The 24,955-nt window shown below is 34.9% G+C and overlaps 1 protein-coding gene across 4 annotated transcripts in view; it reads right to left on the bottom strand.

Annotated features, from left to right (window-relative positions):
- LOC149807038 (nucleoprotein TPR-like) overlaps window positions 1–24,955 on the bottom strand; it is a 293,006-nt gene that overhangs the window by 144,926 nt on the left and 123,125 nt on the right. For all 4 annotated transcript variants that reach the window (XM_089960984.1, XM_089960994.1, XM_089961010.1 and 1 more), the window contains exons 39-43: window positions 22,969–23,010; window positions 18,006–18,047; window positions 13,960–14,038; window positions 13,380–13,718; window positions 12,662–12,857 (exon numbers count right to left, since the gene is read on the bottom strand). In XM_089960984.1, the coding sequence (XP_089817110.1) occupies window positions 12,662–12,857; window positions 13,380–13,718; window positions 13,960–14,038; window positions 18,006–18,047; window positions 22,969–23,010 (698 nt within the window). The remainder of the gene's footprint in view (window positions 1–12,661; window positions 12,858–13,379; window positions 13,719–13,959; window positions 14,039–18,005; window positions 18,048–22,968; window positions 23,011–24,955) is intronic.

Here is a 24,955-nt window from a genome sequence, read left to right as displayed (position 1 = left end):
TATCTTTCATCTGCATGCTGTCTACTACTGTGATGGAGTTTAATTTGATGTTCTACTATCTTTCATCTGCATGCTGTCTACTACTGTGATGGAGTTTAATTTATGTTCTACTATCTTTCATCTGCATGTTGTCTACTACTGTGATGGGCTTTAATTTATGTTCTACTATCTTTCATCTGCATGCTGTCTACTACTGTGATGGAGTTTAATTTATGTTCTACTATCTTTCATCTGCATGATGGTCTACTACTGTGATGGGGTTTAATTTATGTTCTACTATCTTTCATCTGCATGATGGTCTACTACTGTGATGGGGTTTAATTTATGTTCTACTATCTTTCATAAGCATGCTGTCTACTACTGTGATGGAGTTTAATTTATGTTCTACTATCTTTCATCTGCATGTTGTCTACTACTGTGATGGGGTTTAATTTATGTTTTACTATCTTTCATCTGCATGTTGTCTACTAATGTGATGGAGTTTAATTTGATGTTCTACTATCTTTCATCTGCATGATGGTCTACTAATGTGATGGAGTTTAATTTGATGTTCTACTATCTTTCATCTGCATGTTGTCTACTACTGTGATGGAGTTTAATTTATGTTCTACTATCTTTCATCTGCATGTTGTCTACTAATGTGATGGAGTTTAATTTATGTTCTACTATCTTTCATCTGCATGATGGTCTACTAATGTGATGGAGTTTAATTTGATGTTCTACTATCTTTCATCTGCATGTTGTCTACTACTGTGATGGAGTTTAATTTATGTTCTACTATCTTTCATCTGCATGTTGTCTACTAATGTGATGGAGTTTAATTTATGTTCTACTATCTTTCATCTGCATGATGGTCTACTAATGTGATGGAGTTTAATTTGATGTTCTACTATCTTTCATCTGCATGCTGTCTACTACTGTGAAGGAGTTTAATTTATGTTCTACTATCTTTCATCTGCATGTTGTCTACTAATGTGATGGAGTTTAATTGATGTTCTACTATCTTTCATCTGCATGATGGTCTACTAATGTGATGGAGTTTAATTTGATGTTCTACTATCTTTCATCTGCATGTTGTCTACTACTGTGATGGAGTTTAATTTATGTTCTACTATCTTTCATCTGCATGTTGTCTACTAATGTGATGGAGTTTAATTTATGTTCTACTATCTTTCATCTGCATGATGGTCTACTAATGTGATGGAGTTTAATTTGATGTTCTACTATCTTTCATCTGCATGTTGTCTACTACTGTGATGGAGTTTAATTTATGTTCTACTATCTTTCATCTGCATGTTGTCTACTAATGTGATGGAGTTTAATTTGATGTTCTACTATCTTTCATCTGCATGATGGTCTACTAATGTGATGGAGTTTAATTTGATGTTCTACTATCTTTCATCTGCATGATGGTCTACTAATGTGATGGAGTTTAATTTGATGTTCTACTATCTTTCATCTGCATGTTGTCTACTAATGTGATGGGGTTTAATTTGATGTTCTACTATCTTTCATGTGCATGTTGTCTACTACTGTGATGGAGTTTAATTTGATGTTCTACTATCTTTCATCTGCATGATGGTCTACTAATGTGATGGGGTTTAATTTGATGTTCTACTATCCCTCATCTGCATGATGGTCTACTAATGTGATGGAGTTTAATTTGATGTTCTACTATCTTTCATCTGCATGTTGTCTACTAATGTGATGGGGTTTAATTTGATGTTCTACTATCTTTCATCTGCATGTTGTCTACTACTGTGATGGGGTTTAATTTGATGTTCTACTATCTTTCATCTGCATGATGGTCTACTAATGTGATGGGGTTTAATTTGATGTTCTACTATCTTTCATCTGCATGTTGTCTACTACTGTGATGGGGTTTAATTTATGTTCTACTATCTTTCATCTGCATGTTGTCTACTACTGTGATGGGGTTTAATTTGATGTTCTACTATCTTTCATCTGCATGTTGTCTACTACTGTGATGGAGTTTAATTTATGTTCTACTATCTTTCATCTGCATGTTGTCTACTACTGTGATGGTGTTTAATTTGATGTTCTACTATCTTTCATCTGCATGTTGTCTACTACTGTGATGGAGTTTAATTTGATATTCTACTATCTTTCGTCTGCATGTTGTCTACTAATGTGATGGAGTTTAATTTGATGTTCTACTATCTTTCATCTGCATGTTGTCTGCTACTGTGATGGGGTTTAATTTGATGTTCTACTATCTGTCATCTGCATGTTGTCTACTACTGTGATGGAGTTTAATTTGATGTTCTACTATCTTTCATCTGCATGATGGTCTACTAATGTGATGGAGTTTAATTTATGTTCTACTATCTTTCATCTGCATGTTGTCTACTAATGTGATGGAGTTTGATTTATGTTCTACTATCTTTCATCTGCATGTTGTCTACTACTGTGATGGAGTTTAATTTATGTTCTACTATCTTTCATCTGCATGTTGTCTACTAATGTGATGGAGTTTAATTTGATGTTCTCCTATCTTTCATCTGCATGTTGTCTGCTACTGTGATGGGGTTTAATTTTGATGTTCTACTATCTTTCATCTGCATGTTGTCTACTACTGTGATGGTGTTTAATTTGATGTTCTACTATCTTTCATCTGCATGATGGTCTACTACTGTGATGGAGTTTAATTTATGTTCTACTATCTTTCATCTGCATGTTGTCTACTAATGTGATGGAGTTTAATTTATGTTCTACTATCTTTCATCTGCATGATGGTCTACTAATGTGATGGAGTTTAATTTGATGTTCTACTATCTTTCATCTGCATGTTGTCTACTACTGTGATGGGGTTTAATTTGATGTTCTACTATCTTTCATCTGCATGCTGTCTACTACTGTGATGGAGTTTAATTTATGTTCTACTATCTTTCATCTGCATGTTGTCTACTAATGTGATGGAGTTTAATTTGATGTTCTACTATCTTTCATCTGCATGATGGTCTACTACTGTGATGGGGTTTAATTTGATGTTCTACTATCTTTCATCTGCATGCTGTCTACTACTGTGATGGAGTTTAATTTATGTTCTACTATCTTTCATCTGCATGTTGTCTACTAATGTGATGGAGTTTAATTTGATGTTCTACTATCTTTCATCTGCATGCTGTCTACTAATGTGATGGAGTTTAATTTGATGTTCTACTATCTTTCATCTGCATGATGGTCTACTAATCTGATGGAGTTTAATTTGATGTTCTACTATCTTTCATCTGCATGATGGTCTACTAATGTGATGGAGTTTAATTTGATGTTCTACTATCTTTCATCTGCATGTTGTCTACTACTGTGATGGAGTTTAATTTATGTTCTACTATCTTTCATCTGCATGTTGTCTACTAATGTGATGGAGTTTAATTTATGTTCTACTATCTTTCATCTGCATGATGGTCTACTAATGTGATGGAGTTTAATTTGATGTTCTACTATCTTTCATTTGCATGTTGTCTACTACTGTGATGGAGTTTAATTTATGTTCTACTATCTTTCATCTGCATGTTGTCTACTAATGTGATGGGGTTTAATTTGATGTTCTAGTATCTTTCATGTGCATGTTGTCTACTACTGTGATGGAGTTTAATTTGATATTCTACTATCTTTCATCTGCATGATGGTCTACTAATGTGATGGGGTTTAATTTGATGTTCTACTATCTTTCATCTGCATGTTGTCTACTACTGTGATGGAGTTTAATTTATGTTCTACTATCTCTCATCTGCATGATGGTCTTCTAATGTGATGGAGTTTAATTTGATGTTCTACTATCTTTCATCTGCATGTTGTCTACTAATGTGATGGGGTTTAATTTGATGTTCTACTATCTTTCATGTGCATGTTGTCTACTACTGTGATGGAGTTTAATTTGATGTTCTACTATCTTTCATCTGCATGATGGTCTACTAATGTGATGGGGTTTAATTTGATGTTCTACTATCTCTCATCTGCATGATGGTCTACTAATGTGATGGAGTTTAATTTGATGTTCTACTATCTTTCATCTGCATGTTGTCTACTAATGTGATGGGGTTTAATTTGATGTTCTACTATCTTTCATCTGCATGTTGTCTACTACTGTGATGGGGTTTAATTTGATGTTCTACTATCTTTCATCTGCATGATGGTCTACTAATGTGATGGGGTTTAATTTGATGTTCTACTATCTTTCATGTGCATGTTGTCTACTACTGTGATGGGGTTTAATTTATGTTCTGCTATCTTTCATCTGCATGTTGTCTACTACTGTGATGGGGTTTAATTTGATGTTCTACTATCTTTCATCTGCATGTTGTCTACTACTGTGATGGAGTTTAATTTATGTTCTACTATCTTTCATCTGCATGTTGTCTACTACTGTGATGGTGTTTAATTTGATGTTCTACTATCTTTCATCTGCATGTTGTCTACTACTGTGATGGAGTTTAATTTGATATTCTACTATCTTTCGTCTGCATGTTGTCTACTAATGTGATGGAGTTTAATTTGATGTTCTACTATCTTTCATCTGCATGTTGTCTGCTACTGTGATGGGGTTTAATTTGATGTTCTACTATCTGTCATCTGCATGTTGTGTACTACTGTGATGGAGTTTAATTTATGTTCTACTATCTTTCATCTGCATGATGGTCTACTAATGTGATGGAGTTTAATTTATGTTCTACTATCTTTCATCTGCATGTTGTCTACTAATGTGATGGAGTTTAATTTATGTTCTACTATCTTTCATCTGCATGTTGTCTACTACTGTGATGGAGTTTAATTTATGTTCTACTATCTTTCATCTGCATGTTGTCTACTAATGTGATGGAGTTTAATTTGATGTTCTCCTATCTTTCATCTGCATGTTGTCTGCTACTGTGATGGGGTTTAATTTTGATGTTCTACTATCTGTCATCTGCATGTTGTCTACTACTGTGATGGTGTTTAATTTGATGTTCTACTATCTTTCATCTGCATGATGGTCTACTAATGTGATGGAGTTTAATTTGATGTTCTATTATCTGTCATCTGCATGTTGTCTACTACTGTGATGGTGTTTAATTTATGTTCTACTATCTTTCATCTGCATGTTGTCTACTACTGTGATGGGGTTTAATTTGATGTTCTACCATCTTTCATCTGCATGCTGTCTACTACTGTGATGGGGTTTAATTTATGTTCTACTATCTTTCATCTGCATGTTGTCTACTACTGTGATGGAGTTTAATTTATGTTCTACTATCTTTCATTTGCATGTTGTCTACTACTGTGATGGAGTTTAATTTATGTTCTACTATCTTTCATCTGCATGTTGTCTACTACTGTGATGGTGTTTAATTTGATGTTCTACTATCTTTCATCTGCATGTTGTCTACTAATGTGATGGAGTTTAATTTGATGTTCTACTATCTTTCATCTGCATGTTGTCTGCTACTGTGATGGAGTTTAATTTATGTTCTACTATCTTTCATCTGCATGTTGTCTACTAATGTGATGGGGTTTAATTTGATGTTCTACTATCTTTCATCTGCATGTTGTCTGCTACTGTGATGGGGTTTAATATGATGTTCTACTATCTGTCATCTGCATGTTGTCTCCTACTGTGATGGTGTTTAATTTGATGTTCTACTATCTTTCATCTGCATGATGGTCTACTAATGTGATGGAGTTTAATTTGATGTTCTAGTATCTTTCATCTGCATGTTGTCTGCTACTGTGATGGGGTTTAATTTGATGTTCTAGTATCTTTCATCTGCATGTTGTCTGCTACTGTGATGGGGTTTAATTTGATGTTCTACTATCTTTCATCTGCATGTTGTCTACTACTGTGATGGGGTTTAAATTATGTTCTACTATCTTTCATCTGCATGTTGTCTACTACTGTGATGGGGTTTAATTTGATGTTCTACTATCTTTCATCTGCATGTTGTCTGCTACTGTGATGGGGTTTAATATGATGTTCTACTATCTGTCATCTGCATGTTGTCTCCTACTGTGATGGTGTTTAATTTGATGTTCTACTATCTTTCATCTGCATGATGGTCTACTAATGTGATGGAGTTTAATTTGATGTTCTAGTATCTTTCATCTGCATGTTGTCTGCTACTGTGATGGGGTTTAATTTGATGTTCTAGTATCTTTCATCTGCATGTTGTCTGCTACTGTGATGGGGTTTAATTTGATGTTCTACTATCTGTCATCTGCATGTTGTCTACTACTGTGATGGTGTTTAATTTGATGTTCTACTATCTTTCATCTGCATGATGGTCTACTAATGTGATGGAGTTGAATTTGATGTTCTACTATCTTTCATCTGCATGATGGTCTACTACTGTGATGGAGTTTAATTTATGTTCTACTATCTTCATCTGCATGATGGTCTACTACTGTGATGGAGTTTAATTTGATGTTCTACTATCTTTCATCTGCATGTTGTCTGCTACTGTGATGGGGTTTAATATGATGTTCTACTATCTGTCATCTGCATGTTGTCTCCTACTGTGATGGTGTTTAATTTGATGTTCTACTATCTTTCATCTGCATGATGGTCTACTAATGTGATGGAGTTTAATTTGATGTTCTAGTATCTTTCATCTGCATGTTGTCTGCTACTGTGATGGGGTTTAATTTGATGTTCTAGTATCTTTCATCTGCATGTTGTCTGCTACTGTGATGGGGTTTAATTTGATGTTCTACTATCTTTCATCTGCATGTTGTCTACTACTGTGATGGGGTTTAAATTATGTTCTACTATCTTTCATCTGCATGTTGTCTACTACTGTGATGGGGTTTAATTTGATGTTCTACTATCTTTCATCTGCATGTTGTCTGCTACTGTGATGGGGTTTAATATGATGTTCTACTATCTGTCATCTGCATGTTGTCTCCTACTGTGATGGTGTTTAATTTGATGTTTTACTATCTTTCATCTGCATGATGGTCTACTAATGTGATGGAGTTTAATTTGATGTTCTAGTATCTTTCATCTGCATGTTGTCTGCTACTGTGATGGGGTTTAATTTGATGTTCTAGTATCTTTCATCTGCATGTTGTCTGCTACTGTGATGGGGTTTAATTTGATGTTCTACTATCTGTCATCTGCATGTTGTCTACTACTGTGATGGTGTTTAATTTGATGTTCTACTATCTTTCATCTGCATGATGGTCTACTAATGTGATGGAGTTGAATTTGATGTTCTACTATCTTTCATCTGCATGATGGTCTACTACTGTGATGGAGTTTAATTTATGTTCTACTATCTTCATCTGCATGATGGTCTACTACTGTGATGGAGTTTAATTTGATGTTCTACTATCTTTCATCTGCATGTTGTCTACTACTGTGATAGGGTTTAATTTCATGTTCTACTATCTTTCATCTGCATGTTGTCTACTACTGTGATGGAGTTTAATTTGATATTCTACTATCTTTCATCTGCATGTTGTCTACTAATGTGATGGAGTTTAATTTGATGTTCTACTATCTTTCATCTGCATGCTGTCTACTACTGTGATGGAGTTTAATTTATGTTCTACTATCTTTCATCTGCATGCTGTCTACTACTGTGATGGAGTTTAATTTGATGTTCTACTATCTTTCATCTGCATTTTGTCTACTACTGTGATGGGGTTTAATTTGATGTTGTACTATCTTTCATCTGCATGTTGTCTACTAATGTGATGGAGTTTAATTTATGTTCTACTATCTTTCATCTGCATGTTGTCGGGGCCCCGAGTGGCCGAGTGGTCTAAAGTGCTCACCGTTCCGGATCACTGCCATCTCACCTCTGTCTGCGTATGTTCGAGTCCAAGGCTCGGCTAGCGTGGGTACATGGGAAAGCCTGCCAGTAGCTTCTCGTGGGTCAGTTGTTCTTTCCTGGGTTTTCCAGGGTTCTTCCTCCACCAGTTATACTGGCCGCCATATATGGCCTATCTTGTGCTGAAAAATGGCGTTAAACCCTAGAACAACAACAACAACAAGCATGTTGTCTACTAATGTGATGGAGTTTAATTTATGTTCTACTATCTTTCATGTGCATGTTGTCTACTACTGTGATGGAGTTTAATTTATGTTCTACTATCTTTCATCTGCATGTTGTCTACTACTGTGATGGAGTTTAATTTATGTTCTACTATCTTTCATCTGCATGTTGTCTACTACTGTGATGGAGTTTAATTTATGTTCTACTATCTTTCATCTGCATGTTGTCTACTACTGTGATGGGGTTTAATTTGATGTTCTACTATCTTTCATCTGCATGATGGTCTACTACTGTGATGGAGTTTAATTTGATGTTCTACTATCTTTGATCTGCATGTTGTCTACTACTGTGATGGAGTTTAATTTGATGTTCTACTATCTTTCATCTGCATGTTGTCTACTACTGTGATGGAGTTTAATTTGATGTTCTACTATCTTTCATCTGCATGTTGTCTACTAATGTGATGGGGTTTAATTTGATGTTTTACTATCTTTCATCTGCATGATGGTCTACTACTGTGATGGAGTTTAATTTGATGTTCTACTATCTTTCATCTGCTGTTGGATTGTCTTTTAATTTGCTGATGTATCGTCTATTATCTATTGTTGCATTGTCTTTTAATCAGCTGTTACCACTGGCACTGTAATGTCTACATGTGTACTGTTACAATATAAATATATTTTATCTGTGAACATGTCTGCTGAATTATGAAAAACTACTGTTATGTCATTAAAACCGCTTGCTCATATGGAGCTAGTGTTTTGTCTTTTACTCAGTCCACCTATGTTAAATAAAATTTCTTGTATATGGTGTATACAACATTCAAAAACTGACTTACATAACTTTGAAAAACAAATTGGGTGATGGTTTATGTCAAGCTGAAATTTGTTGTTTGCTAAATAACAGGTGTATGAATCCCCTAAAAACCATGGCAAGCAACAATCATCCATAAATAGAAATTCAAATATTGAGATATGCATCATGTGATAAGCCCACATTGATAAGACTTTCTGTGTAGGAGGAGTAAAGATAACAAGATTTTAAACATGGCTGTCATAGGGGCCATAATGGATGTCAGATCAGTACCAATTGCATTTCGGACCAACTAGACATCATAAGAAGCCTTCTGATAGAAATCTAATGTTGGCTGATATTATGTTTCATCCAAAAGAAGTAGTGACAAGATTTTCAAAAGAAGTTTTCCAGTGAAAACCAGGTTCATGACTTTCCAATCAGAAGGAATAGCGATAAAAAAAATACAGATGGCTGCTGTGAATGCCCTGTTGGATGTCAATTAGTAATCACTGTGTTCCTTGAGAACCAATGCAACATAAAAAATCTGTTAGTGAAGCCCCTTTAAGAACAGCAGAAACAAGATTTTCAAGATGGTCACTGTAGTGTCAATATTGGAGGTCAAAATGGCACCATTTTCAATTAGGACCAACTGACATCTTAAGAAGTCTTCAGGAAATAACTCCATGTTTATATCACTTTCTGGAATAGCAATAACAAACTTTTCCAGATGGCAGCCATATTGGTGGCCATAATTTATGTCAGATCAGCACCTTTTCCTTTAGGACCAATTAGATATCATAAAAAGTCTTTAGTGAAAACTAGAGCTGTGAATGGGTACCCACCCACTGATAATAATCCCAGTAATAAAATGAGCCACTGGGTAACTATTTACTGTACACAAGTTTTCTTTCCGTGTACATGGCCCCATACGCCCTTGGCTTGTAAAGGCAGCACTCACTTTGTTCTCAAGTTGACAATCCTTTTGATGGAGACAAAAATATAGTATATGTACTTGTTCAGTGCAAAGTAGAGTTCAACCTCTTCCAGTCAATGTTTGACTATAATCTCTGAGCTTGTGTTCTTACTTGCATCCCCCACCCCCACCCCAGTTCTGCCTCCACCAGTTATACTGGCCACAATGTATAGCTCTAGCCCACCTTGTGCTGAGAAAGGGTTTTAAAATCCAAAACAACAAGCTTAAAATATTTACCCATGACCTTGACCTTCAAACTACGATCTCAAATGTGATGCAACAAACCTTATAGTGACAATATACAACTAAGTACTACCAAGTTTCATTCTTATATCTTACACAGCTCTTAAGTGACAAAATCAGAGGCAAAAATGTGAAAAAATTTAAAATATGGTCAGCTGACCTTAACCTTCATGAAAGGGCTCCCAATTTTGTACCTGATGCTCCTTTTAGTGATGATGAAAATTTATACCAAGCTTTATCCCTTCATCTCAGATGAGTTTAAAATCTTACGAGTGGAAAGGAAGGAATAAGAGAAACATTTCAAAAATTAACACCTTGACACTGATCTCGAAGACAAGACGTACAATATGTTAGACAAAACACTATTTGCTCATGACATAAGCACACCAAGTTGCATCCAGGAATCTGAAACAGCTATAAAGTTACAGAGTGAAAAATAAAGTGTTATGGAAAACAAAAAATATTCAGCCCTGACCTTGACCTAGAAGAGGAACCCCAATATGGTATGTGATACACCTTCTATGAGTATAGGTATATGAAGTTTCATTATTTAATATCAAATGGCTTTTGGCTAAAGGGAAAGCAGTTGAAAGATTTGCTCTGTGAACGGTCTGAAGTTCAAAAATTGTCAACATGTCACATGCTGATATCCAAATCAGCAATTGTAAATATGGACATGTTCTGTTATAAGATGAAGATAAATACTCTAATTTGGATGGGTCAAAATTTGTTATGAAGCTACCATTAACTAATATAATCTGGATGGGTCAAAACTTCTTATGAAAGATACCAATAACTACTGTAATTTAGATATTTCAATACTTCTTGTGATGATGGCACTAACTACTGTAATCTGGATGGGTCAATACTTCTTGTGATGATGGCACTAACTACTGTAATCTAGATGGGTCAATACTTCTTGTGATGATGGCACTAACTACGGTAATCTAGATGGGTCAATACTTCTTGTGATGATATCAATAACTACTGTAATCTGGATGGGTCAAAACTTCTTGTGATGATGGCACTAACTACTGTAATCTGGATGGGTCAAAACTTCTTGTGATGATGGCAATAACTACTGTAATCTGGATGGGTCAAAACTTCTTGTGATGATGGCACTAACTACTGTAATCTGGATGGGTCAAAACTTCTTGTGATGATGGCACTAACTACTGTAATCTAGATGGGTCAATACTTCTTGTGATGATGGCACTAACTACTGTAATCTGGATGGGTCAATACTTCTTGTGATGATGGCACTAACTACTGTAATCTAGATGGGTCAATACTTCTTGTGATGATGGCACTAACTACGGTAATCTAGATGGGTCAATACTTCTTGGGATGATATCAATAACTACTGTAATCTGGATGGGTCAAAACTTCTTGTGATGATGGCACTAACTACTGTAATCTGGATGGGTCAAAACTTCTTGTGATGATGGCAATAACTACTGTAATCTGGATGGGTCAAAACTTCTTGTGATGATGGCACTAACTACTGTAATCTGGATGGGTCAAAACTTCTTGTGATGATGGCACTAACTACTGTAATCTAGATGGGTCAATACTTCTTGCGATGATGGCACTAACTACTGTAATCTAGATGGGTCAATACTTCTTGTGATGATGGCACTAACTACTGTAATCTAGATGGGTCAAAACTTCTTGTGATGATGGCACTAACTACTGTAATCTAGATGGGTCAAAACTTCTTGTGATGATGGTTGTTGTTGTTGTTGTTGAAGGGTTTAACGCCATTTCTCAGCACAAGATAGGCTATATATGGCGGCCAGTATTAATGGTGGAGGAAGAACCCGGAAAAACCCCGGAAAGAACCACTGACCCACGAGAAGCTACTGGCAAGCTTTCTCACATAACCACATTAGCCGAATCTGAGACTCGAACCGACGCAGACAGAGGTGAGATGGCAGTGATCCGTAACCGTGAGCGCTTTAGACCACTCGGCCACTCGGGGCCCCTGTGATGATGGCACTAACTACTGTAATCTAGATGGGTCAATATTTCTTGTGATGATGGCACTAACTACTGTAATCTGGATGGGTCAAAACTTCTTGTGATGATGGCACTAACTACCGTAATCTAGATGGGTCAATACTTCTTGTGATGATGGCACTAACTACTGTAATCTGGATGGGTCAATACTTCTTGTGATGATGGCACTAACTACCGTAATCTAGATGGGTAAATATTTCTTGTGATGATGGCACTAACTACTGTAATCTAGATGGGTCAATACTTCTTGTGATGATGGCACTAACTACCGTAATCTAGATGGGTCAATACTTCTTGTGATGATGGCACTAACTACTGTAATCTGGATGGGTCAATACTTCTTGTGATGATGGCACTAACTACCGTAATCTAGATGGGTCAATACTTCTTGTGATGATGGCACTAACTACTGTAATCTGGATGGGTCAAAACTTCTTATGAAAGATACCAATAACTACGGTAATCTGGATGGGTCAAAATTTCTTGTGATGATACCAATAACTACTGTAATCTGGATGGGTAAAAATTTCTTGCAATGGTACCAATAACTATTGTAATCTGGATGGGTCAAAACTTACTAAACAGTAATCAAGATGAGATCTTATGCAAGGTTTGCAAATGTTATCTTTCTTACCACTGGACTTCTGTTCCGAGGACAATCTTTCCTGCAGGCCTGCAATTTTGTCTTTTAATTCTGTGTTTTCTGCTGTTAATTTCTCAGTCTGATCCTTCATCGAAGTGATCTTAGTCCTGGCTGTCTGCAGCACAGCTTTAGACTGGTTCTGTTTTTTCTCAAGCTCAGCAAGTTCCTCTCTCAACTTAGCAGCAGTCTGCAACAGAATTGTGTAAGAAATTACCAGAATTTTTCATGCAGTAAAGACTTACCATGGTAAAGGCTTGTCACAATTAACATAAAGTGAATATGATTTCCATGCCTACTGTGCAAGTGAAGTAGTTGATTTCTGAAAGTTTTATTGTGGTTTCAGAATATTCTAAGAATGGACTCAAAACCAAAAGGATGCCCATTTAAATATAACCATCAAATCAGCTCTGGACAGTTACTGTGTTGTTTCTAGGGGCAATGAATTTTACTCCAAGTGCTTTCGACACTAAATAACCTACTTGTGTTGCCCCATCATAAAACACAAAACCAAACCAAAACCAAATAACTGCTGTATCAAGTAGATAAACATGCAAGGTTATGAAACTGACAAAAAATAACAAATTTAAAAATGTGACAATTCATAATCATAATCGATATAAAAATTTACACAACCGTAAAAAGCTTAGTGTGATTTAAGGACACAAGCCTGAAATTTCTAATAAGGCTTTAAAATGTTTCTCCTACTCACATCTTCGAGCTCTATTTTATCATGCTTTAATTTCTCCATCTCCTTTAGCATCTCTTCTTTTTCCTCTTTAAATCCCGCTTGCAAACTGTCAATTTTATCCTGCAACTCCTGCAGTTTCTTGTCTGCCTCCTCTGCCCTTTGTTTCAACTGCTCCTGACTTGACTCCGACTCCCGCAGTTTTTGCTCAAGCTCACGGATTTGTTCCACGTTGGCATCTCCTGATGTTTGTTGTACTTTTGCTTGCTCAACCTCAGCTTGGGCGGCCTTATTTTTCAAATCCTCCAATTCTTTATTTGTCTGTTCTGCCTGCTCCTTATATTTTCGGCCAATTCGCTTCAGCTAAAAAAGATAATCAATGTGACACAAATTTTATTTGCAAAATCTACTTCAAAAGTTCCTTCAAAATGACAAATCTCAACTGCTTATTTATCCACATTTGAGGAACAAAAAAAAAACACTGTCAAATGAACATCTAAAATTGCATAAAATTTTAATTCTCATTACTTGCCACGTTACTTTCCTTTCTTCTAGACTCAGCAAGTCCTTGAGAATTTGACAAAGCATCCTTTGCAATACTCACCTGGTTGATTGTCTTACTCTTGTCCTCTATATCCTGATTCTTCTTCTCCATCTCAATTGCAAGCTCTGCTTTCTCTGCCCTGAAAAAAACCAGAGTGGCTAAAGTTACCTCTCATAAATAGATACAGATGTTAGATTGTCATCAGCATAACTATTATCATCATTTTCAGCTGCCATCAGCATGATCATTTTTTATATCATCTTTCTTGCCACTATCATCCATATAATCACCACCACTACCACCAATGGACTTGCATCACAAAATTAGTTCTACTGGGGTAAACTTGCTCATGGTCTATAAAAAATCTGCCATACATAGTCCAACCAGTCTACAACAGCCATGCAAGGGAAAAGGTAAAAGTGTCCTTTGCAGACAGGTGAACTGTGAAGGCAGGTTCAGCACTTGAACTTGGTTCCTGACAAATTTATGTACTAAGAAACAATAACATTAGCATTATCATTATTATTATCTCCATGGTTTCTTCTTGTTTCTGTACATAACAATTAAGTTTTCTGGCATGATCTTACTAAAATATCTTGTGTTACTTTCCAAATGACAAGGTGTCATTTAATTTCTTATGATCTGATAAATTAAATATACACCAAAGCATTCATTTATCTATCTCTCTCTCTATCTCAAACACTTTTATCTCATTATCAGTAGAAATGGCTCCTACATAAAATGAATAATTGACAGCTTACTGTAATTGTGAAACAAACAACTAAATTTTTGTTTGGGAAGTTGGTATAATTAATCATGAAGAGATGTGTTCACACTTTAAACAACTGATGGATTAGACAGCTGCTCAAATTCACTGAGCTTAAAAGACAGTCGGCATTTGCTTGCAAGCATGGATGATTAGGAAATGAATAAAGCTTCCAGGGTATTATTAGTAGCACATAATCACTAGTGCAATGTACCTCAAATTGGATATTTTTTTTAAAAAAAATTTTTCTCTCAATGCAGATAGCTTGGATTCAAAATCTTAAAATAACAATTAACAGACTCATCCTGTTAACAGGGAAGAAGAAAAAAAGACAACCTTTAAGTTTCACAGGCTTACGGAAAGTACAATCAAAATATGAAACATTTAAACCAGGGGTGGGCAAACTACGGCTCGTGGGCTGCATGCAGCCTGCCAAGGGCTTTCATGTGGCCCACCAAGGGTTTTCATGCCGCCTAGGAACAAGTCATCATTCACACTGACTCTGTTTATGTTACTCTGTTAATCAAATAAATGTGCTTCTTTTGAAGTTTAAGTTTTCAAATATTAACAACATATTAACAACTGAAAATTAATTAGATTTTATTTAGAAAAACCTTTTGATTTTGCTATTTCAAATATTAATTATTTTACTTAATGAACTATGCGGCCAGCGACAAGGTGTAAATTTGTGTATGCGGCACTTGCACTGGAAAGTTTGCCAACCTGTGATTTAAACATTAACTTCACTTAGTATACCTCTGTGTATACTATGCCTTACTCATCAAACAAAACAAGTTTAATCTGCATACACCATTCCCTCGATAACTCGCACCCGGATAACTTGCGATCCCGCTTATAACGCGGTGTCCGTCTTGGCTCCCGATTTTTTCCAGAGAAAATGTATTTAAAATATCTTTAAAATATGCTGAACATGAAAAAAATTACGATAAGAATTGATAAATTAAACCTTGATACATTGCTCGTTTTATCATCGAAAATGGTGATTAATGCTCGTAAAAATATAATCCATATTTTGAAATTTGCAAGTTCTAGAGAAGAATTAATTTCAGAGATCTCGAAAACGCTTAATTACGTGTATTTGGACGCCAATTTTTGATCTGGGACGCAGAAAATCACTGAGGCGGGAGTCCTCCGTACGCATGTAATAGGTGCGCGGGAAAATTCTAAGATTTGCTGGTCCTGTTTCAGCCACCTGCTTTGTGGGAAAATGTGTTGATCAGTTTACTGTGCTGATATTTACAATGACAGAATTCAGTGACTGAAAGACTCTTTGATGTACTGTTGCTATTTCATAAGAGTACATTAAAAAAAAAAGAACATGATGCAACAGCTAGGCGGCTAGTTCAAAGGCTTTGACTTGGCGGCCGAGTGAGAAAATATACTGATATTTAGTGATTGAATTCAGAGGCAGAAAGACCCAGTTTTAAAATCCTAGCGAGACCTCTGTTTAAAGATATCATATATTATGTAAGTTTTTAGGATAAATAGTTGTCATTATACTGTAAATAAACAGTCTGGTGAAATAGCGATCAATGAAAACTTCTGGTAAATGTTAACAGGTGGCAACAGAGAATGAAATAAACACCAATTAAACGACTTCCTGTGTGAAAGTCACGTTCTAATCCTTTAATTCCGTTTCAGTGTAAACATTATAATCACAACATAGTCTGTTCATTGAAAACATGAAAAGAGTCAATCGACCATCACATCGAAACCCGTGAGTACTTCTGTGAGAACCTAATTACATGTACATGTCGGCTTTGTTTTGATCAACAACTTGGGGAAGTGTTTGTTGCATTAAAAAAAAAAATCGATTACAAGAGACCTCGGGTGCTGGATTAAGGGTCTTGGAGCTGCCTTTGACGTAAAGCAAAACAGTAACAGAGACAACGGCGACGATAGTGACTTCGAATGTTTCAGTGAAACTGATGTCATTAATGCCGAGGCTGTTTGGGAGAAATTAGTACAGACTCATGGTCCTGAGATGGGCGTTTCTCTTGATGGAGGAGTGGATTTGTGCTGACAATGATTGCCCTACAGCCGAATACATGTCAGATGAAACTATAATTATTTCTATAGCGAACAAATTTGCAGCAGAAGACGATTCTAACTGGAGTAACAAAAGTATCGCATTCAAATCTATCTATCTATCTATCGACACTGTTTCTCGAAAAGAGTCGATCTTTTGTGTATAAAAAAACTTCTAATTTGGCTCAAACAATAAAACTAGAATGTATACAATTCAACGTAATATTTGACCTTTGACCCCTGCCAGAGACCTAATGGCCAAAAGTCAAGGATGACACCCCTCCTGTAGATGCCAAGGGCAATGTATGTACAAAGTTTTGTGAATTTCCAACCTGTGTTTATGACGTGGTAACATGTATGGATGAATGTATATATGGAGAGATTAGCACTATGCTCTTGCTGGACATGTTCAAAATCTACTACTATTGCTTAAATCACAGTCTTCATGTCAATGTATTTGAATTCTGCTTTCACTATCATTTCTGTCACTGATATTGTATATAATCCCAGTATCCTCATCAAGTCCTTGGTATCAATTCAATACATGTGATGCATATGCTAGGTCAAACGCAAAAACCTTGCCCCATCAATAAAAAACAACACAAACTCCAACACAAACCTTGCCCTATCTCTAAATAACACAAAATCCAACACAAACCTTGCCCTATCTCTAAACAATACAAGATCAAACACAAATTTTGCCCCATCTCTAAACAACACAAAAACTTTGTCCCATTTCTAAACAACACAAGATCAAACACAAACCTTGCCCCATCTCTAAACAAGATAAGACCAAATACAAACCATGCCTATCTCTAAACAAGGTAAGATTAAATAAAAAAAATTGCCCTGTCTCTAAACAAGATAAGACCAAATACAAACCTTGCCCTATCTCTAAATGAGATAAGATCAAATACAAACCTTGCCCTATCTCTAAATGAGATAAGATCAAATACAAACATTGCCCTATCTCTAAACAAGATAAGATCAAAAAGAAATCTCCGAACAAGATCAAATACAAAAACCTTGTCCTATCTCTAAACAAGATAAGATAAAACTACAAATCATGCTCTATCCATAAATAACATAATCAAGATCAAATACAAACTTCTAACCAACATAAGATCAAACCCAAACCTTGCCATATCTCTAAACAACATAAACAAGATCAAACACAAAACCATGCCCTGTCTCTAAACGACTTAAGATAGTTACAATACAAACCAAGTCCTTTCTATAAATAATACTGGGTGTGTATACCAAATAAAGTGTACATGGACTAAACACTTACTCCAGCTTGGTCTTATCTGCTGTTAGCTTGTTGAAATCTTGCCTGTAATTGAAAAATGTCAAAATATGAATCGAAAATGTCGCCTGTAATTGAAAAATGTCAAAATGAATAGACTTCCTGCCTGTAATTGAAAATTCCAAAGTATGAATCAGCTTCTTGCCTGTATTTGAAAAATGTCAAAATATAAATTGGTTTTTCACCTGTTCCAGCATAATGATATATGACTGAGCAATTCAGATTTTAAATGTTAACTTTATACACTGATGGTAACAACAGATAAAACAACTACCTATGGTAAAGTGTGTAACAATCAACTCTTGTGTGTGTGTGTGTGTGTGTGTGTAAGCATGGTTGAGGTGGATTTGTTTCAGTTTGTTTACTTTATATAAAGATATAAAGGCTGACCAAGCTGATATACTTATGTAGATGTTATGAATTCTGATTTTAATATCAAGTTTTGTGAAATGTTGTGGTTGAGACAAGCTTGAGATAAGAGACAAATATAGAAGACATAAAATACAAAGAATGTCAGAGGCACAGTTTGTGAGACTGCTAAAGTCTGTGGACTGTAGTGCATGTGCGCAGAGAAAGATGAATCTATAATTATTTATAAATTGGAGCCCAGGTAACTCAGCAAAAAGCTTACTAAATAATTTTAAAACATTAAGTAAATGAAGAATTAACTACAGTAAAATCATAAAATTAACTAAAATGATATAATTATGGAAAGACAGACTGACAAAAAGAAAGACAGACAGTGGAAAGGTATTGCAAACAATATTATTATACTTCAAACCTATCAAAAAATGGAAATAATGTGGCCACTCACTCTAATACAGATATTAGGTTAATTTAAAGTCCACAACTGAATGGGGAGAAACTGGAACATCATGGTAACTACAATGATACTCAGTTTTACCTCCCCTTATTAGCAGATAATCATAATGCTAAATTGGAATCTATGGAAAGCACTTTAATTTTGGCAAAGGTCTGGTGCTGTGACTATCTTATGAAATGGAAAGTAAAACAACTAGTAAATCAATGACTTTATTGTGTTTACAGGTGGGTGGCCAAGGACACCACTGATGGTGCAGTCTTTACACATCCTTTAATACCTATAAAAACTAAACAACCAAAACCCAAGCAAACCAAATGTATTTGGATATCACACTTGTTAAGATATAACATATACTGAAAGAATGGAACATGTCCAAATGATAACTCATCTGGCTACAAAGCAAAATTAAGGCCATGCCATGCCACACCAAATAAGAAAATCAATAATTTGGCAGGTACATTCTGATATGAATGTACATAGAATTCAATAAGAAACAGTATCCATGTGGTATTTGCAGCATAAGTTGGATAGAGCATAACAAATGGGAGTTTTGCAGCTCAATTAATGGTTGAGTAAGTCATACTTTATACCTATATACATCTACTTTTTTAGAATACACCACTCCCTAGAAAACTGACACCCTGATAACTTGTGAACCTGCTTACAATGCAGGGTCAGTCATGGATCCAATTTTTTTATACTAGAAAGTACCAAAAATTTGACTTCTATTTGTTGAACATGAAGAAAATCAGGATCCAAATTGATAACTGAAACTGCTGAAAATGGTTAATATTACCTGGAAATTTGAATCAACATTATGAAATTATTAACTTTTAATATGATGGCATGTATACTGTTAAAATTTCTTTCTAAACAACATTCTTGGTTTACTGTAAATAACAGTATGCAACAAACTTTTGATCAATGAAAATGTCACTAATGCTTACTTGAGGCAGCACTATAATAAAAAAATACATATTAAAAAGCTTGTTATCAAGTGAAATGCATGTTTTAGTTACATCTTTTAGTTCAGTTTAAGTGTAAAGATCATAAATACAATGTACCCTGTTGTATTCAAAAGTGAAATATGTCAATCTACTGTAACAGCTATATCCACAAGAATTTCTGTGAGAACCTAAGTAAGTGCTGAAGATGTTTTGATACCTAATATGCATAAGTAATTGTTGTATTGTTGCAATACATTTTATACTGAAATCCTTGTATTACCACTGTTTTATCAAATAAAGGGGGTGGAATAAATGAAAAGTTAAAAGGCATGCAAATCCAACATGTGTAAGAGCTAGCAGCCCCCTGCCAAGTGTCATTTCAACTCATTTCAAGTGATCAATTGAGCAGTTACATTTGTCTGGATAAATGTAATCTAATTAAACTACCTTAAATTAGCATACTCATTCACAAATGTCACCAAAGATAGCAAGACAGCTAAGGGAATACAAGATGACAACATTGTTTTACAGATACATTTTATTAATGAGAAGCTAATTTCAGAGTTTGTAATTAATCTGTAATTACTGAACCGACACTTGGAGATTTCCTCAACAATGAGAAGAAGTTTCACTATTACTTATAACGAAATCATGACTGTTTCACGAACAAAATGTTCCACTTTTCTTTATAAATAAAAGGAATCTTGTTTGATTGTGAATTTGAATCATAAACTGGTCTGGTTCACTTTTTAGTATGACACTGCATTCCATTATAGTAGAGAGCAAAGCAGAGAATATACAGTTCAGGAAACCAGTCTACTCAACAACAACATAAAGCAATACACAATGTTTTCGCATACAAGTGACGGCTGTTGAAACCAGCTGGAATTATGTTAATGATCTCTCAGCACTTGGGCTTCTTGAAAATAAAGGTCATTTTTACATAACAACAAAATAATTTTGTTAGAAAAAGCGCTTTCTTGATAATTATTCCCAGTGCGATTTTAAAATGAGTATTCAGCCATTAAACTGACCAGTTCCCCCCCTTGTGGTTTTCTCGATGTCCAGCAAGGATGGCATCATTTCATATTGTTATGGAGGTCCCTCAATAACTCGTGCCCTTGCTTATAGTGTGGTCTATGTTTCTGGACCCTGGTATCAAGGGAGTGGTGTATATTCTACCTCCTCTAAGGTGTTACATTCCTTAAAAAACTAAATTGTTCCTTCCCCTCAGCAGTTGTTAAAATATTGTTGAAATTTACTGTATCTAACAGTACTATCATAACCTCAGTTTTCTTGAAATTAAACAGATATGTACAAATTATACGTGCCAACCCCAAGAGATGTATAAGCATAGTTTTTGTTAATAAACTGCATAAAAGTGTAATTTGAACATAAAAACTGTAACCTATATAAACTTATTACTAACATTAGTACTTTGTTGAGGCAAAAACATTGTAGATAATATTACATGCCAAAATTACAGTACACTGTATAAAAAATAGTTTATTTTTGCTACTAATCTTGATCTGCAGCTCAATATACTTGGCACAAATGGGCAACATCCATTTTGGATTATGGCACAAATGGGCAACATCCATTTGGATTAGGACCAGAATATAAACACAAATGGGCAACATCTATTCAGATTAGGACCAGAATAAAAAGTCAAATGGGCAACATCCATTTGGATTAGGACCAGAATATAAAGACAAAAGGGCAACATCCATTTGGATTAGGACCAGAATATAAACACAAAACATGCTGAAAAATCATTTATATTCAAGACTCACTTTCACTAGTCTACATTTCTATAAGTTTTGCCAAATGATCATGAAGTCCGAAAATTGTGTCCTCAATGTGACTGCTGTAGTGCATCATTCGCATATTCTTCTTTACAAATTTCTAATGTAGTGTTGAATTTCCTTTTTCTGATCGGATAGATATTAAAGTTTAAAAGACCCATCTGCTGTAAGAATTTTGACCTGTAAGTCAACCTGTAACAGTTCATTTCGCTTAATATCTGGCGCATTTTTCTTTAAAAGTACAGACTGGTTCACTACCTCAGTTCATTATCAAAATAACAAATTTAGAAGGCACAGTTTCAAATTAAAGAAACCCTTCTGTTTTTCTTGGAAATGGGTCATGCAGATGCTATATATAGAAAACTAGAAAAGTACATTGTAACACTATGACGGACAAATTAGCTCTTACACTATTCTTAAGAAAATTCTCAATTTTTTATGATGATTGGAATTAAAGAGAGGATAATATAAATTACAAAGAACTTTTATTGCTTTACTTTTATTTTTTAATGTACTGGAAAAGCATTATCCATATACAGGCGAATATAAGACATAATTGGTGAAAAAAAAGCATAACGTTTACACCAAAAGTGTAATGATTGGCATGTATTACAAACATGTATATTATCAGACTATCTTTTAGCTGACCAATATGAACAAATGTATGTGTTGTCAAACTATCTTTGTCTGACCAGTATGTACAAATGTGTGTTATCATACTACCTGTTATCTGACCATATGCACAAATATGTGTATTTTCAGACTACCTTTTATTTGACCAATATGCACAAATATGTGTATTCTCAGACTACCTTTTATTTGACCAATATGCACAAATGTGTATTTTCAGACTACCTTTTATCTGACCAATATGCACAAATGTGTATTCTCAGACTACCTTTTATTTGACCAATATGCACAAATATGTGTATTCTCAGACTACCTTTTATTTGACCAATATGCACAAATATGTGTATTCTCAGACTAACTTTTATTTGACCAATATGCACAAATATGTGTATTCTCAGACTACCTTTTATTTGACCAATATGCACAAATATGTGTATTTTCAGACTACCTTTTATTTGACCAATATGCACAAATGTGTATTCTCAGACTACCTTTTATTTGACCAATATGCACAAATATGTGTATTCTCAGACAACCTTTTATTTGACCAATATGCACAAATATGCGTATTTTTAGACTATCTTTTATTTCACACAGTGCTTCAAATGTGAACCAAAATAAGAAAGGTTTTTTATATCAAGTTGTGTTTAATATTCAAATAAACTATAAATAATTTCCTAGAGCAGGCAGGCTACAATACAGATAAATGAACATGTCAAGAAAATCATACAAGCAATACTTACTGCATCTTAACTTTATCCGCATTGAATCGAGTTAGATCATTCCTGTAAAAAGAACAAGATCCACTTCATCAATACAATTATTAAAGTTAACAAAAGTGTGGAAAATGAAGCTATGCATTCTACACCTCTCAAATTAATTTACCCATCACAGTAATTTACAAAAGTGTTGAAGAAAATCTGGAAAAAAACCTCACAATGAACACATTGGTGCATAATAAAAACTTTCCACACATAACAATTCATACATGTAAGCTAACTACAACTGCCCACCATCCCATTCCATTCTTGGAATACCAACTACATGTGTACTGGAATCTTAATCCATTAGAAAGATTATTTTTGTATGAGAGGTTCCAGTGAAATATAATTGGGACCCAACCCTGGTAAGGCACTTTTAGGTGAAGTAACCACTCACAGATGTAATTTAGACTTCTGTAATGTTTTCACTGTATAACGAGAGTACTGAGATACATTTTATAAAACTTGTCTACCCTGGGTACCATGTATATTGAAATGGAAAATTCCTAAAATTAAACTGTAAATTTATTACAGAATCAGAAGTAATAAAAAAAAACAGCAGCATATCCCTAAGCTTTCCTCTGTAATACATCATCTACTTCTCATAACCCCACCTCCAATGGGTGTACAGAGTCCTGTGATTACTTAACACATCCATGACCTAACCCAATCATGTATTTCGGTTTAAAATGTATGAAGCGAGTTTCAGAACATTCTGCCTTTACGTACACATGGATGAATAGGATTAAAGTTCTCTACATATTTATGTCGACATGGACGTACTAGACCAGAGTTCCGAATATCTTTATGTTTACAAGAAGAACTAAACAATCAGAGTTTTATATATCTTTATACACATATAGATGAACTAGATCAGAGTTCTCTACATCTTTGTGTACACATGGATTAATTAAATCAGAGTTTTATTATTATTATTTTTTTTTTCAATTTTCCTTTACCCTGTGGAGAAAAAGTACTAGGGTTGGCAACAAAAAAGAGGGATCATTGGCCACAGAAACATATTTTTATTGCCTGTTATGTACAGCTTTATCTACATAGCAATGTAGGTGGCGCTATACAGTTTCGCATTTTGCATAGGGTTAGGATTTTAAAGAAAAAGAATGTCCCCGGCTTTCCTCACTGGTTATACTGGCTATTTAAAAAAGACCTTGTATATCTTAGGTATAATGCAAAGAACCTTTAATTCCCTTTATTTTGGTGTATGATTGATGGGTGTACTATGGGTTATAGAGTATACAGCTTGGCCTTACTTCAAATGTGCACCTTTCAAAAAAGTGCTAGCTCTACTTGGTCATTTTCACTTCCTGAACTTCAGAGGTAAATTGTATAAAAAAGAGCCCATAACTTTTTTTACATTTTATATATTTGGTAATTCATTCATTGCACTTTTAGAAGCTGGTATTGTCTGGTCTGGCAAAATTAATTTTCCCTATTTTAATAGCTGCTATGTATAGTGTACTTTAGACTAATTCAGACTGATTTTTTAACACAAGGGAGCAGTCATTTTAGTTAGCAGTGTGCTTAAATCATGTAAAATTTCCAAAAGTACAATATCCAAAAGAAATATCATCCACATTACATTAATGTAGCATAGAGGTATGCAAACATTCTCTCCACTGTGCATGTTTTAAATGCGAACTACGTCACCTTACATACGTCACTCTCTCAAAAGTACATATTATCTGGTGAGCGCCACCATAAAGAAGATATAGGTATTATTTTTGTATGATTTAATTATGTTTATATGGCTGAAACATTTAAGTCGCAAGCATCAAAACAATCCTTTTGAATAATTCTCCTGCCTTTTCCCCCACAGAACAGTATTTATGAGTGTCAGAGTCTCTAACAAGTCCAGCCCCCCCCCCCCCCCGATAAAAGTGAGCTATTTTAAGAATGCACATTACATTTTGTAAACATAGCAACCAATGTTATGCTGAATGACAGGAAC

This window comes from Sinohyriopsis cumingii, chromosome 1 (assembly GCF_028554795.1).
Source record: "Sinohyriopsis cumingii isolate HCF-2022 chromosome 1, ASM2855479v2, whole genome shotgun sequence".
Classification (NCBI taxonomy): Eukaryota; Metazoa; Mollusca; class Bivalvia; order Unionida; family Unionidae; genus Sinohyriopsis; species Sinohyriopsis cumingii.
This window is presented reverse-complemented; position numbering and strand designations above follow the sequence as displayed.